This window comes from Oncorhynchus keta, unplaced genomic scaffold (assembly GCF_023373465.1).
Source record: "Oncorhynchus keta strain PuntledgeMale-10-30-2019 unplaced genomic scaffold, Oket_V2 Un_contig_15866_pilon_pilon, whole genome shotgun sequence".
Classification (NCBI taxonomy): Eukaryota; Metazoa; Chordata; class Actinopteri; order Salmoniformes; family Salmonidae; genus Oncorhynchus; species Oncorhynchus keta.
This window is the reverse complement of record NW_026279564.1, coordinates 1-16238: the sequence shown is the minus strand read 5'-3', so window position 1 is coordinate 16238 and position 16238 is coordinate 1. Positions and strand designations below refer to the sequence as shown.

The following is a 16238-nucleotide window of genomic DNA, read 5'->3' as shown; positions in this document are numbered from 1 at the left end:
GCCTGGAAAGTCCTTGAGTTTGAGGGAATTGGGCCTGGAAAGTCCTTGGGTTTGAGGGAATTGGGCCTGGAATGTCCTTGAGTTTGAGGGAATTGGGCCTGGAATGTCCTTGAGTTTGAGGGAATTGGGCCTGGAATGTCCTTGAATTTGAGGGAATTGGGCCTGGAAAGTCCTTGAATTTGAGGGAATTGGGCCTGGAATGTCCTTGAATTTGAGGGAATTGGGCCTGGAATGTTGAATTTGAGGGAATTGGGCCTGGAAAGTCCTTGAGTTTGAGGGAATTGGGCCTGGAATGTCCTTGAGTTTGAGGGAATTGGGCCTGGAATGTCCTTGAATTTGAGGGAATTGGGCCTGGAAAGTCCTTGAGTTTGAGGGAATTGGGCCTGGAAAGTCCTTGAGTTTGAGGGAATTGGGCCTGGAATGTCCTTGAGTTTGAGGGAATTGGGCCTGGAATGTCCTTGAGTTTGAGGGAATTGGGCCTGGAATGTCCTTGAGTTTGAGGGAATTGGGCCTGGAAAGTCCTTGAATTTGAGGGAATTGGGCCTGGAATGTCCTTGAATTTGAGGGAATTGGGCCTGGAACGTCCTTGAATTTGAGGGAATTGGGCCTGGAATGTCCTTGAGTTTGAGGGAATTGGGCCTGGAATGTCCTTGAGTTTGAGGGAATTGGGCCTGGAATGTCCTTGAATTTGAGGGAATTGGGCCTGGAAAGTCCTTGAGTTTGAGGGAATTGGGCCTGGAAAGTCCTTGAGTTTGAGGGAATTGGGCCTGGAAAGTCCTTGAGTTTGAGGGAATTGGGCCTGGAATGTTCTTGAATTTGAGGGAATTGGGCCTGGAAAGTCCTTGAGTTTGAGGGAATTGGGCCTGGAAAGTCCTTGAGTTTGAGGGAATTGGGCCTGGAATGTCCTTGAGTTTGAGGGAATTGGGCCTGGAATGTCCTTGAATTTGAGGGAATTGGGCCTGGAATGTCCTTGAATTTGAGGGAATTGGGCCTGGAAAGTCCTTGAATTTGAGGGAATTGGGCCTGGAATGTCCTTGAATTTGAGGGAATTGGGCCTGGAATGTCCTTGAATTTGAGGGAATTGGGCCTGGAATGTCCTTGAATTTGAGGGAATTGGGCCTGGAATGTCCTTGAATTTGAGGGAATTGGGCCTGGAATGTCCTTGAATTTGAAGGAATTGGGCCTGGAATGTCCTTGAGTTTGAGGGAATTGGGCCTGGAATGTCCTTGAATTTGAGGGAATTGGGCCTGGAATGTCCTTGAATTTGAGGGAATTGGGCCTGGAAAGTCCTTGATTTTGATGGAATTGGGCCTGGTAAGTCCTTGAATTTGAGGGAATTGGGCCTGGAAAGTCCTTGAATTTGAAGGAATTGGGCCTGGAATGTCCTTGAATTTCAGGGAATTGGGCCTGGAATGTCCTTGAATTTGAGGGAATTGGGCCTGGTAAGTCCTTGAATTTGAGGGAATTGGGCCTGGAATGTCCTTGAATTTGAGGGAATTGGGCCTGGAAAGTCCTTGAATTTGAGGGAATTGGGCCTGGAATGTCCTTGAATTTGAGGGAATTGGGCCTGGAAAGTCCTTGAATTTGAGGGAATTGGGCCTGGAAAGTCCTTGAATTTGAGGGAATTGGGCCTGGAAAGTCCTTGAATTTGAGGGAATTGGGCCTGGAAAGTCCTTGAATTTGAGGGAATTGGGTCTGGAAAGTCCTTGAATTTGAGGGAATTGGGCCTGGAAAGTCCGTGAATTTGAGGAATTGGGCCTGGAATGTCCTTGAATTTGAGGAATTGGGCCTGGAAAGTCCTTGAATTTGAGGAATTGGGCCTGGAAAGTCCTTGAATTTGAGGAATTGGGCCTGGAAAGTACTTGAATTTGAGGAATTGGGCCTGGAATGTCCTTGAATTTGAGGGAATTGGGCCTGGAATGTCCTTGAATTTGAGGGAATTGGGCCTGGTAAGTCCTTGAATTTGAGGGAATTGGGCCTGGAATGTCCTTGAATTTGAGGGAATTGGGCCTGGAAAGTCCTTGAATTTGAGGAATTGGGCCTGGAATGTCCTTGAATTTGAGGGAATTGGGCCTGGAATGTCCTTGAATTTGAGGGAATTGGGCCTGGTAAGTCCTTGAATTTGAGGAATTGGGCCTGGAATGTCCTTGAATTTGAGGGAATTGGGCCTGGAAAGTCCTTCAATTTGAGGGAATTGGGCCTGGAAAGTCCTTGAATTTGAGGGAATTGGGCCTGGAAAGTCCTTGAATTTGAGGGAATTGGGCCTGGAAAGTCCTTGAATTTGAGGGAATTGGGCCTGGAAAGTCCTTGAATTTGAGGGAATCGGGCCTGGGAAGTCCTTGAATTTGAGGGAATTGGGCCTGGAAAGTCCTTGAATTTGAGGGAATTGGGCCTGGAAAGTCCTTGAATTTGAGGGAATTGGGCCCGGAAAGTCCTTAAAGTCCTTGAATTTGATGTTTAATTAAGAAAGTGTGGGAACCCTGGACTGATTGATTTGATGGACTGATTGATTCATTGATTGAGTCATTGATCTTACTGAATGACTGTCTGGTTGACTGAATGACTGGCTGGCTGAATGACTGGCTGGCTCACTGGCCAGCCGACTGATCTCCCTGTCTGTCCTCCAGACCATGACAGTGAAGCTCCAGTCGTCTTCAGGGAATGACCTCCCCTCCTACAACCCTCTGCTGCCCCCTGCTGCCCTCTCACAGATACTGCTCCTCTCCAACCCACACAGGGTGAGTCTACTGCTCAACCTGACGCACTGGAAACACATTGTCTTGTTACCGTCAGACCCGTGACTTGGCCGGCATTCATTCATAAAGGCTCATCATCAACAACAACAAGTGAACTTCACTGTCAACAATGTGTCTTTTAAAGGCAGTCTCCCTGACGTTCGTATTGAGGGTTAAAGCTGCGGATGCGGATCTCAAGAGTTTATTCATTGTTAATGTCAAGTGCCGTGGCTTGTTGACAATGTGCCTTTGATGGAATGGTGATGGTTTGTGTGTTATCTCCCTCCAGCGTCTGTTATCTCCCTCTAGCGTCAGTGTGTTTGATGGAATGGTGATGGTTTGTGTGTTATCTCCCTCTCGTGTCAGTGTGTTTGATAGAATGGTGATGGTTTGTGTGTTATCTCCCTCCAGCGTCTGTTATCTCCCTCTAGCGTCAGTGTGTTTGATGGAATGGTGATGGTTTGTGTGTTATCTCCCTCCAGCGTAAGGTGTGTTTTATTAGAATGGTGATGGTTTGTGTGTTATCTCCCTCTCGCGTCAGTGTGTTTGATAGAATGGTGATGGTTTGTGTGTTATCTCCCTCTAGCGTCAGTGTGTTTTATAGAATGGTGATGGTTTGTGTGTTATCTCCCTCCAGCGTAAGGTACGTCTGCGCTACAAGCTGACCCTGGTCCACGGTGATGGAGAGCAGAGCCTCAGTGAGATGGGAGAGGTGGAGGACTTCCCTGACTGGGTCTCCTGGATGGGCCTCTGATCTGAGAAAACCCTGCATGGAATTCTAGAACCTGAGAGAGAGAGACATTCTAGAACCTGAGAGAGAGAGACATTCTAGAACCTGACAGATAAATATTCTGGTACCTGATAAAGGTTCTGCAGCATGTGGAACCCTCTGCGATTGCTGCCTTGACCGCCATGATGTCATGTAGTTGGTCATGTGATCTGTGATGCGTGTGTATTTACTTTTGATATGCGGTCATCCTTGGAGGTTCTTAAAACGGATATTTATGTAGTATTTGAAGTAGGCTCTGGGACACCAGTCTAGTGTGAGGTGTGGGTGTGTCCATTTGTGTGTTCTCGTGTTTGTCTGATTGACCCGGCTTTCAACTCGGTGCCAAATGACCCACCTGGGTTACGTTTCTCCACCTTTTTATACCAAACTAGACCAGGTGAACCAGTTGCCTCTGCTACTGACCTGTTGTTCACCTGGCTCCTGTGTGAGCTGCTTGTTGTGGTTTTTTTCATTGTCTGATTGATTGATGCCTCAGATACGACACTCTGAAATCTGTGATCAATAAAACATAGAATGCTGTTCTTATCTGGAAGTCTTCTGTGGTCATTCAGGATTAGAACCTGTAACCTTCTGGTCCCTATCCCAGTTCCTAGTCCACAAGATTAGAACCTGTAACCTTCTGGTCCCTATCCCAGTTCCTAGTCCACAAGATTAGAACCTGTAACCTTCTGGTCCCTATCCCAGTGCCTAGTCCACAAGATTAGAACCTGTAACCTTCTGGTCCCTATCCCAGTTCCTAGTCCACAAGATTAGAACCTGTAATCTGGTCCCTATCCCAGTTCCTAGTCCACAAGATTAGAACCTGTAACCTTCTGGTCCCTATCCCAGTTCCTAGTCCACAAGATTAGAACCTGTAACTTTCTGGTCCCTATCCCAGTTCCTAGTCCACAAGATTAGAACCTGTAACCTTCTGGTCCCTATCCCAGTTCCTAGTCCACAAGATTAGAACCTGTAACTTTCTGGTCCCTATCCCAGTTCCTAGTCCACAAGATTAGAACCTGTAACCTTCTGGTCCCTATCCCAGTTCCTAGTCCACAAGATTAGAACCTATAACCTGGTCCCTATCCCAGTTCCTAGTCCACAAGATTAGAACCTGTAACCTTCTGGTCCCTATCCCAGTTCCTAGTCCACAAGATGAGAACCTGTAACCTTCTGGTCCCTATCCCAATTCCTAGTCCACAAGATGAGAACCTGTAACCTTCTGGTCCCTATCTCAGTTCCTAGTCCACAAGATGAGAACCTGTAACCTTCTGGTCCCTATCCCAGTGCCTAGTCCACAAGATGAGAACCTGTAACCTGTAACCTTCTGGTCCCTATCCCAGTTCCTAGTCCACAAGATTAGAACCTGTAACCTGGTCCCTATCCCAGTGCCTAGTCCTCAAGATTAGAACCTGTAACCTGGTCCCTATCACAGTTCCGATTCCACAAGATTAGAACCTGTAACCTTCTGGTCCCTATCCCAGTGCCTAGTCCACTGCACTAGAAGGGGGAAAGCACCAGTCAATGACTCATTTAGAACGTCAGTAGATTAAAACCTGTTTAGTTAAAGTTGGAAAACAAAAGTCACAACTGGGATTCAAACTGTCAACCTTATGGTCACAACCCTTAACTGTCAACCTTATGGGTCACAACCCTTAACTGTCAACCTTATGGGTCACAACCCTTAACTGTCAACCTTATGGGTCACAACCCTTAACTGTCAACCTTATGGGTCACAACCTTTCAAACTGTTTATGGGTCACAACCCTTCAAACTGTCAACCTTATTGGTCACAACCCTTCAAACTGTCAACCTTATGGGTCACAACCCTTAACTGTCAACCTTATGGGTCACAACCCTTAACTGTCAACCTTATGGGTCACAACCCTTAACTGTCAACCTTATGGGTCACAACCCTTAACTGTCAACCTTATGGGTCACAACCCTTAACTGTCAACCTTATGGGTCACAACCTTTCAAACTGTCAACCTTATGGGTCACAACCCTTCAAACTGTCAACCTTATTGGTCACAACCCTTCAAACTGTCAACCTTATGGGTCACAACCCTTAACTGTCAACCTTATGGGTCACAACCCTTAACTGTCAACCTTATGGGTCACAACCCTTAACTGTCAACCTTATGGGTCACAACCCTTAACTGTCAACCTTATGGGTCACAACCCTTAACTGTCAACCTTATGGGTCACAACCCTTAACTGTCAACCTTATGGGTCACAACCCTTAACTGTCAACCTTATGGGTCACAACCCTTAACTGTCAACCTTATGGGTCACAACCCTTAACTGTCAACCTTATGGGTCACAACCTTTCAAACTGTCAACCTTATGGGTCACAACCCTTCAAACTGTCAACCTTATTGGTCACAACCCTTCAAACTGTCAACCTTATGGGTCACAACCCTTAACTGTCAACCTTATGGGTCACAACCCTTAACTGTCAACCTTATGGGTCACAACCCTTAACTGTCAACCTTATGGGTCACAACCCTTAACTGTCAACCTTATGGGTCACAACCCTTAACTGTCAACCTTATGGGTCACAACCTTTCAAACTGTCAACCTTATGGGTCACAACCCTTCAAACTGTCAACCTTATTGGTCACAACCCTTCAAACTGTCAACCTTATGGGTCACAACCCTTAACTGTCAACCTTATGGGTCACAACCCTTAACTGTCAACCTTATGGGTCACAACCCTTAACTGTCAACCTTATGGGTCAAAACCCTTAACTGTCAACCTTATGGGTCACAACCCTTAACTGTCAACCTTATGGGTCACAACCCTTAACTGTCAACCTTATGGGTCACAACCCTTAACTGTCAACCTTATGGGTCACAACCTTTCAAACTGTCAACCTTATGAGTCACAACCCTTCAAACTGTCAACCTTATGGGTCACAACCCTTAACTGTCAACCTTATGGGTCACAACCCTTAACTGTCAACCTTATGGGTCACAACCCTTAACTGTCAACCTTATGGGTCACAACCCTTAACTGTCAACCTTATGGGTCACAACCTTTCAAACTGTCAACCTTATGGGTCACAACCCTTCAAACTGTCAACCTTATTGGTCACAACCCTTCAAACTGTCAACCTTATGGGTCACAACCCTTCAAACTGTCAACCTTATGGGTCACAACCCTTAACTGTCAACCTTATGGGTCACAACCCTTAACTGTCAACCTTATGGGTCACAACCCTTCAACTGTCAACCTTATGGGTCACAACCCTTCAAACTGTCAACCTTATGGGTCACAACCCTTCAAACTGTCAACCTTATGGGTCACAACCCTTAAACTGTCAACCTTATGGGTCACAACCCTTCAAACTGTCAACCTTATGGGTCACAACCCTTAACTGTCAACCTTATGGGTCACAACCCTTAACTGTCAACCTTATGGGTCACAACCCTTAACTGTCAACCTTATGGGTCACAACCCTTAACTGTCAACCTTATGGGTCACAACCCTTAACTGTCAACCTTATGGGTCACAACCCTTAACTGTCAACCTTATGGGTCACAACCCGTGTGTAAATGCCCTCCATCCTACCACCCGTAAGACATGTTCTGATTTGACTCTCCCTGTAGTAAACCTCTCACACTGGCCTGTCACAAAGCTCTGCCCACGGAGCTTCGTCATCCAATCAATTCATCCCTGACTGGATTTGCCGATGGACTCTCCTTCCTCCCCGACGTGTTGCGCTTTGTTCATTTCCCCTTCACTGATTTGAAAAGAAATGACATGCCTCCACCAGTCAGTTCCATTTGACGAGCGACTGCCGCAACCCCGGGCCACCAGTGTGTGGTCTCTCCCTCCACACCCCCACGTGGTCAGGGAATGGTCTCTCCCTGTGTTCTCCTCTCCTCTGAGATTGGTGGGAAGTAGTGAACAAGTGTATGAGTGTACACTTAATATTGGTACACCCCCCCCCCGCCCCCCCAGAAAGATCACAGTCAGTTATTTTATCTACATTTACAATTGACTCATTTAACAGACATATTTATTGTTAAATATTTAATGCAGATATGCAGCAGGGTGGGCCCGTCTGATAAAGTGCCAAATACAGATATACAAAACAACAGAAGTGGTGGAAGACCCCGGTAGCGTCCCAAGTTACACCCTACGCTCTGTAGTGCACTACTGTTGACTAGAATGGCACCCTGTTCCCTCTGTAGTGCACTACTGTTGACCAGAATGGCACCCTATTCCCTCTGTAGTGCACTACTGTTGACCAGAATGGCACCCTATTCCCTCTGTAGTGCACTACTTCCAACCTGAGCCCAGGGTAAAGGATGAGCTATGACCTCAGGGTAAAGGATGAACTATGACCTCAGGGTAAAGGATGAGCTATGACTTCAGGGTAAAGGATGAACTATGACCTCAGGGTAAAGGATGAGCTATGACCTCAGGGTAAAGGATGAGCTATGACTTCAGGGTACAGAATGGACCATGACCTCAGGGTAAAGGATGAGCTATGACCTCATGGTAAAGGATGAATCATGACCTCAGGGTAAAGGATGAACTATGACCTCAGGGTACAGAATGGACCATGACCTCAGGGTAAAGGATGAGCTATGACCTCAGGGTAAAGGATGAGCTATGACCTCAGGGTAAAGGATGAGCTATGACCTCATAGTAAAGGATGAATCATGACCTCAGGGTAAAGGATGAGCTATGACTTCAGGGTAAAGGATGAACTATGACCTCAGGGTAAAGGATGAGCTATGACCTCAGGGTAAAGGATGAGCTATGACTTCAGGGTACAGAATGGACCATGACCTCAGGGTAAAGGATGAGCTATGACCTCAGGGTAAAGGATGAGCTATGACCTCAGGGTAAAGGATGAGCTATGACCTCAGGGTACAGAATGGACCATGACCTCAGGGTAAAGGATGAGCTATGACCTCAGGGTAAAGGATGAGCTATGACCTCAGGGTAAAGGATGAGCTATGACCTCAGAGTAAAGGATGAATCATGACCTCAGGGTAAAGGATGAGCTATGACTTCAGGGTAAAGGATGAACTATGACCTCAGGGTACAGAATGGACCATGACCTCAGGGTAAAGGATGAGCTATGACCTCAGGGTACAGAATGGACCATGACCTCAGGGTAAAGGATGAGCTATGACCTCAGGGTAAAGGATGAGCTATGACCCCAGGGTAAAGGATGAGCTATGACCTCAGGGTAAAGGATGAGCTATGACCTCAGGGTAAAGGATGAGATATGACCTCAGGGTAAAGGATGAGCTATGACCTCAGGGTAAAGGATGAGCTATGACCTCAGGGTAAAGGATGAGCTATGACCTCAGGGTAAAGGATGAGCTATGACCTCAGGGTAAAGGATGAGCTATGACCTCATGGTAAAGGATGGACCATGACCTCAGAATAAATGATGAACTATGACCTCAGGGTAAATGATGAGCTATGACCTCAGGGTAAAGGATGAGCTATGACCTCAGGGTAAAGGATGAGCTATGACCTCAGGGTAAAGGATGAGCTATGACCTCAGGGTAAAGGATGAGCTATGACCTCAGGGTAAAGGATGAGCTATGACCTCAGGGTAAAGGATGAGCTATGACCTCAGGGTAAAGGATGAGCTATGACCTCAGGGTAAAGGATGAGCTATGACCTCAGGGTAAAGGATGAGCTATGACCTCAGGGTAAATGATGAGCTATGACCTCAGGGTAAAGGATGAACTTTGACCTCAGGGTAAAGGATAAACCATGACCTCAGGGTAAAGGATAAACTATGACCTCAGGGTAAAGGATAAACCATGACCTCAGGGTAAAGGATGAACTTTGACCTCAGGGTAAAGGATAAACCATGACCTCAGGGTAAAGGATAAACTATGACCTCAGGGTAAAGGATAAACCATGACCTCAGGGTAAAGGATGAGCTATGACCTCAGGGTAAAGGATAAACCATGACCTCAGGGTAAAGGATGAACTATGACCTCAGGGTAAAGATGAGCTTCCTCAGGGTTTGCATTTATTTTTTTCACCTCAGGGTAAAAATGGAAGAAAAGAAGTCCTCAGTTGAGCTAGACTCCAGGGTCTTGGATTACGCTATGACCTCAGATATGAAGTATGATACACTACCTGTACCATGCCTGGGTCCCAAATGGCATGATTCCCTATGTAGTGCACCTCAGGGTAAAGGATGAGCTACTTTCGACCAGGGCCCATTTGGTAGAGCTATGACCTATCAAGATAGATAGGGGACTGATCTATCTATTTTAGTGTAAAGGCCTGTTTTAGCATGACTTCAGTAACATTGAGGACTTTGACCATTTTGAAGTAAAACTGGGAGGACATCCTGTGGGTTAAAGGATGGATCACATAATTCCTCAGGGTCAAAGGGGGATCAGAATAATGAATTATGACCTCAGGGTGAGCAAACGTTCCATGACCTCAGGGTAAAGGATGAGCTATGACCTCAGGGTAAAGGATGACCCTCAGGTGGTTGTGAATGAGCCATGACCTTGGCTTTGTGCCTGAAATATGACCTCAGGGTAAAGTTGTGAAACCAACCTTGGCTTTGTGCCTGTTTAAATATCACCCTCAGGTGGCTGTGATAACCTTGGCTTTGTGCCTGTTTAAATATCACCTCAGGGTTGTATATCACCAACCTTGGCTTTGTGCCTGAACTATCACCTCCAGGGGTTGTGAATAAACCAACCTTGGCTTTGTGCCTGAAATATCACCTCAGGTGGTTGTAAACCAACCTTGGCTTTGTGCCTGTTTAAATATCACCTCCAGGTGGTAAAGGATATCACCAACCTTGGCTTTGTGCCTGAACTATGACCCAGGGTCCAGGATGGTTGTGACCTCAGGGTACAACCTTGGCTTTGTGCCTTTATTTTTTCACCCTCCAGGTGGTTGGAAGAAAAGAAGTGCCTGTTGAAATATCACCCTCCAGGTGGTTGTGAATTACCAACCTTGTCTTTGTGCCTGTTTAAATATCACCCACCAGGTGTTGTGAATCGCCAACCTTGGCTTTGTGCCTGTTTAAATATCACCCTCCAGGTGGTTGTGAATCACCAACCTTGGCTTTGTGCCTGTTTAAATATCATCCTCCAGGTTTGTGTCACCAAAAGCCTGGCTTTGTGCATGTTTAAATAGGACTTTCACCATTTTGAAGTAGTCAACTGTGCCTGTTTAAATCCTGTGGGTTAAAGGAAGGATCACATACCTTGGCTTTGTGCCTGTTTAAATATCACCCTGGGGGTTGTGAATCACCAACCTTGGCTTTGTGCCTGTTTAAATATCACCCTCCAGGTGGTTGTGAATCACCAACCTTGGCTTTGTGCCTGTTTAAATATCACCCTCCAGGTGGTTGTGAATCACCAACCTTGGCTTTGTGCCTGTTTAAATATCACCCTCCAGGTGGTTGTGAATCACCAACCTTGGCTTTGTGCCTGTTTAAATATCACCCTCCAGGTGGTTGTGAATCACCAACCTTGGCTTTGTGCCTGTTTAAATATCACCCTCCAGGTGGTTGTGAATCGCCAACCTTGGCTTTGTGCCTGTTTAAATATCACCCTCCAGGTGGTTGTGAATCACCAACCTTGGCTTTGTGCCTGTTTAAATATCACCCTCCAGGTGGTTGTGAATCACCAACCTTGGCTTTGTGCCTGTTTAAATATCACTCTCCAGGTGGTTGTGAATCGCCAACCTTGGCTTTGTGCCCGTTTAAATATCACCCTCCAGGTGGCAGTACGCACCCTTTCAGTTTGTTTACCAACTCATAGAAGGAGTAGAAGAAGAAAAAAATGTACTACTTCAAAATGGAGATGGCCACAGTCTGTGCATTATGGTCGTCTGTGCGCTCACAGACGCCATAATGGGGCAGAATACAATGTTTGCGATCTCTTAACATCTCTATGGTGGCAGGGATCAACGTGACCTTTAACCTCTATATTGGGTTATTTTCTTTCTTGATGCTCAGACTGTGGATCCAAATAAAGTGTTCCAGTGTGTTCTTGCTCCAGAATCCCACTATAGGTACAGATCTAGGATCAGCTTCCCTCTCCCCTTAACTATTAGTGTGTGGGGGGGACAATGTTAAACTGACCCAAGATCAGTGTCTAGGGGCAACTTCACCCGTCTCCATGTTTAATAGTCCAATGGAGTCCGAAAGAGCTGTTTATTGTTTTGCATGTGCTGGCTGGTGGGTGTTACAGTCTTAATAGTCCGTAGTGCTACAAAAGAGCTGTTAAAGAAGGTTCCCCCTGCTGGCAGTGGTCTCCATGTACAAAGGCTACAGGTCATGAAGACTGAATGAGTGCATTCCAAATGCCAACCTATTCCCTATGTAGTGCACTACTTTTGACCAGAGCCCTTTGTGCAGTATAAAGGGAATAGGTTGCCATTTGGGACACAGCCCGTGGCCTTGGTTGGGGCGAGGCAGACACTGCCTCGGGTGTCAGGGCCTTGGTTGGGGCGAGGCAGACACTGCCTCGGGTGTCAGGGCCTTGGTTGGGGCGAGGCAGACACTGCCTCGGGTGTCAGGGCCTTGGTTGGGGCGAGGCAGACACTCCCTCGGGTGTCAGGGCCTTGGTTGGGGCGAGGCAGACACTGCCTCGGGTGTCAGGGCAGGTGACATCACTTTGTTCCACGGTGGGAAAATGTTTACTAGCTACCTCACACCTGTAGTACGGTACTGTTGTACAGTAACCTCCCTGTTCTGTAACAGGTAGAGCCTCTGCCAAGGGGTCCAGGTCTTAATGGCCCAGGAGGTAGTGCTCTTAGTTTACCCTGTGAACACAGAGAACTAGAGGTGGAAGTGGAGGCTCTGTCATTACGAGTCCTTTCTAGTCCTCCTCTTCCTCGATCTCTGTCCATCCAGACCTCCACTGGGTCTATAGTCCACCTCTTCCTCCATCTTTCCTCCTCTTTCTCCATCTCTCTTTCTCTTCCTCCATCTTTCCTCCTCTTTCTCCATCTCTCTTTCTCTTGCTCCATCTTTCTTCCTCATCCTTTATATCTCTTCCTCCATCTCCCTCTTCCTCCATCTCTCTTCCTCTTCCTCCATCGCTCTTCCTCCATCTCTCCTCCTCTTTCTCCATCTCTCTTTCTCTTGCTCCATCTTTCTTCCTCCACCTCTCTTCCTCCATCTCTCCTCCTCATGCTTTATATCTCTTCCTCCATCTCCCTCTTCCTCCATCTCTCCTCCTCTTCCTCCACCTCTCTTCCTCCCTCTCCATCTCTCTTCCTCTTCCTCAATTTTTCTTCCTCCATCTCTTCTCCTCTTCCTCCACCTCTCTTCTTCCATCTCTCTTCCTCTTCCTCCATCTCTCCTCCTCTTCCTCCATCTCCCTCATCTTCCTCCTCCACCTCTCCTCCTCTTCCTCCACCTCTCCTCCTCTTCCTCCATCTCTCCTCCTCTTCCTCCACCTCTCCTCCTCTTCCTCCATCTCTCCTCCTCTTCCTCCATCTCCTCCATCCTCCATCTCTCCTCCTCTTCCTCCATCTCTCCTCCTCATCCTCCATCTCTCCTCATCTTCCTCCATCTCTCCTCCTCTTCCTCCATCTCTCCTCCTCATCCTCCATCTCTCATCTCCTCCATCTCTCCTCCTCCCTCCATCTCTCCTCATCTTCCTCCATCTCTTCCTCCATCTCTCCTCATCTTCCTCCATCTCTCCTCCTCTTCCTCCATCTCTCCTCCTCATCCTCCATCTCTCCTCCTCTTCCTCCATCTCTCCTCCTCATCCTCCATCTCTCCTCCTCTTCTTCTTTCTCCCCCTCCTCTCCTTCTTTCTCCTCATCCTCCTCCTCCTCTTCTTTCTCCTTCTTTTCCTCTCCTTCTGCCTACTGTTCCTCTCTTTCTTCCTCCTCCTGTTCCTCTCCTTCTTCCTCCTCCTGTTCCTCTCTTTCTTCCTCCTCCTGTCCCTCTCCTTCTTCCTCCTCCTCCTCTTCTTCTCCTTCGTTCTGCTCTTCCCCAACACAGTCTTGTTCTCCATTTTGGTTCTCCACATCCCCATTATCTTTGACATCCTCCTCTCCTCTATCTTCTTCTGCCTCCTCTTCAACATGGTTCTCCTCCTCAAGATGGTTCTCCTCCTCTTCAACATGGTCCTCCTCCTCCTCTTCAACATGGTTCTCCTCCTCCACTTCAACATTGTTCTCCTCCACCTCTTCAACATGGTTCTCCTCCTCCTCCCCTTCAACATGGTCCTCAATCTCCTCTTCAACATGGTCCTCCTCTTCCTCTTCAACATGGTTCTCCTCCTCCTCCTCTTCAACATGGTTCTCCTCCTCCTCTTCAACATGGTTCTCCTCCTCAACATGGTTCTCCTCCTCCTCCTCTTCAATATGGTCCTCCTCCACTTCAACATGGTCCTCCTCCACCACCTGTTCAACATGGTTCTCCTCCTCCTCTTCAACATGGTTCTCCTCCTCTTCAACATGGTTCTCCTCCTCCTCAACATGGTTCGCCTCCTCCACCTCTTCAACATGGTTCTCCTCCTCTTCAACATGGTTCTCCTCCTCCTCTTCAACATGGTTCTCCTCCTCCTCCTCCTCCTCCTCCTCGACATGGTTCTCCTCCTCCTCAACATGGTTCTCCTCCTCCTCCTCCTCCTCGACATGGTTCTCCTCCTCCTCAACATGGTTCTCCTCCTCCTCCTCCTCGACATGGTTCTCCTCCTCCTCAACATGGTTCTCCTCCACCTCTTCAACATGGTCCTCCTTTGAATTGTCCTGGTTTCCGTTCTCCTGTCTGACCATGTGGTTGGACCCGTTGAGTTGTTGTATGTGGTTGTGGTTGGGCTCCACATCTTCCAGTGCCAGCTCAAACTGGGAGGATAAAGAGAAGACAGTAGATTGATAGTTAGTTATATAGTCATTGATAAAGAGAAGACAGTAGATTGATAGTTAGTTATATAGTCATTGATAAAGAGAAGACAGTAGATTGATAGTTTGTTATATAGATAGTTATTGATAAAGAGAAGACAGTAGATTGATAGTTTGTTATATAGTCATTGATAAAGCGAAGACAGTAGATTGATAGTTAGTTATATAGATAGTTATTGATAAAGAGAAGACAGTAGATTGATAGTTTGTTATATAGATAGTTATTGATAAAGAGAAGACAGTAGATTGATAGTTTGTTATATAGTCATTGATAAAGCGAAGACAGTAGATTGATAGTTAGTTATATAGATAGTTATTGATAAAGAGAAGACAGTAGATTGATAGTTAGTTATATAGTCATTGATAAAGAGAAGACCATAGATTGATAGTTAGTTATATAGTCATTGATAAAGAGAAGACATTGATAGTTAGTTATATAGTCATAGAGAAGACCGTAGATTGATTATATAGTCATAGTTAGTTAGTTATATAGTCATTGATAAAGAGAAGACCGTAGATTGATAGTTAGTTATATAGTCATTGATAAAGAGAAGACAGTTTGATAGTTAGTTATATAGTCATTGATAAAGAGAAGACAGTAGATTGATAGTTAGTTATATAGTCATTGATAAAGAGAAGACAGTAGATTGATAGTTATATAGATGGTCATTGATAAAGAGAAGACAGTAGATTGATAGTTAGTTATATAGTCATATATAGTCATTGATAAAGAGAAGACAGTAGATTGATAGTTAGTTATATAGTCATTGATAAAGAGAAGACAGTAGATTGATAGTTATATAGTCATTGATAAAGAGAAGACAGTAGATTGATAGTTAGTTATATAGTCATTGATAAAGAGAAGACAGATAGATTATATAGTTAGTTATATTAGTTATAGTCATTGATAAAGAGAAGACAGATAGTTATTGATAGTTAGTTATATATAGTCATTGATAAAGAGAAGACAGTAGATTGATAGTTTGTTATATAGTCATTGATAAAGAGAAGACAGTAGATTGATAGTTAGTTATATAGTCATTGATAAAGAGAAGACAGAGATTGATAGTTAGTTATATAGTCATTGATAAAGAGATTGATAGTTAGTTATATAGTCATTGATTGATAGTTAGTTATATAGTCATTGATAAAGAGACAGACAGATAGTTATATAGTCATTGATAAAGAGAAGACAGTAGATTAAAGATTGATAAAGAGAAGACAGTTTGTTATATAGTCATTGATAAAGAGAAGACAGTAGATTGATAGTTAGTTATATAGTCATTGATAAAGAGAAGACAGTAGATTGATAGTTAGTTATATAGTCATTGATAAAGAGAAGACAGTAGATTGATAGTTAGTTATATAGTCATTGATAAAGAGAAGACAGTAGATTGATAGTTAGTTATATAGTCATTGATAAAGAGAAGACAGTAGATTGATAGTTATATAGTTATAAAGAGAAGACAGTCATTGATAAATATAGATAAAGAAGACAGTAGATTGATAGTTAGTAATATAGTCATTGATAAAGAGAAGACCGTTTGATAGTTAGTTATATAGTCATTGATAAAGAGAAGACCGTAGATTGATAGTTAGTTATTGATAGTCATTGATAAAGTTGATAGTTAGTTATATAGTCATTGATAAAGAGAAGACCATAGATTGATAGTTTGTTAGTTATATAGTCATTGATAAAGAGAAGACAGTAGATTGATAGTTAGTTATATAGTCATTGATAAAGAGAAGACAGTTGATAGTTAGTTATATAGTCATTGATAAAGTAGATTGATAGTTAGTTATATAGTCATTGATAAAGAGAAGACAGTAGATTGATAGTTAGTTATATAGTCAT

The 16238-nt window shown here is 45.0% G+C and overlaps 1 protein-coding gene and 2 long non-coding RNA genes across 52 annotated transcripts in view; 1 reads left to right on the top strand and 2 right to left on the bottom strand.

Moving 5' to 3' along the window:
- LOC127919143 (ADP-ribosylation factor-binding protein GGA2-like) overlaps positions 1–4050 on the top strand; it is a 45702-nt gene extending 41652 nt beyond the window's left edge. The window contains 2 exon segments of the mRNA XM_052502558.1: positions 2628–2738; positions 3373–4050. Coding sequence (XP_052358518.1) covers positions 2628–2738; positions 3373–3489 — 228 coding nt within the window. The 3' untranslated portion in view covers positions 3490–4050.
- A 3484-nt stretch (positions 4051–7534) lies between these two features.
- Positions 7535–9977, bottom strand: LOC127919142 (uncharacterized). 50 transcript variants are annotated; one of them, XR_008102035.1, is made up of 4 exons: positions 9940–9977; positions 8534–9483; positions 8034–8483; positions 7535–7933 (listed from the first exon to the last, which is right to left on the bottom strand). It is a non-coding gene; the product is annotated as an uncharacterized LOC127919142 (long non-coding RNA). The 50 variants fall into 50 exon arrangements; XR_008102033.1 differs by having other exon boundaries at positions 7535–7908; XR_008102050.1 differs by having other exon boundaries at positions 7535–7908; positions 8059–8483.
- A 527-nt stretch (positions 9978–10504) lies between these two features.
- LOC127919141 (uncharacterized) lies at positions 10505–11231 on the bottom strand. Its single transcript, XR_008102004.1, has 3 exons — positions 11151–11231; positions 10773–11096; positions 10505–10574 (listed from the first exon to the last, which is right to left on the bottom strand). It is a non-coding gene; the product is annotated as an uncharacterized LOC127919141 (long non-coding RNA).
- Between the last annotated feature and the right edge of the window lie 5007 nt (positions 11232–16238).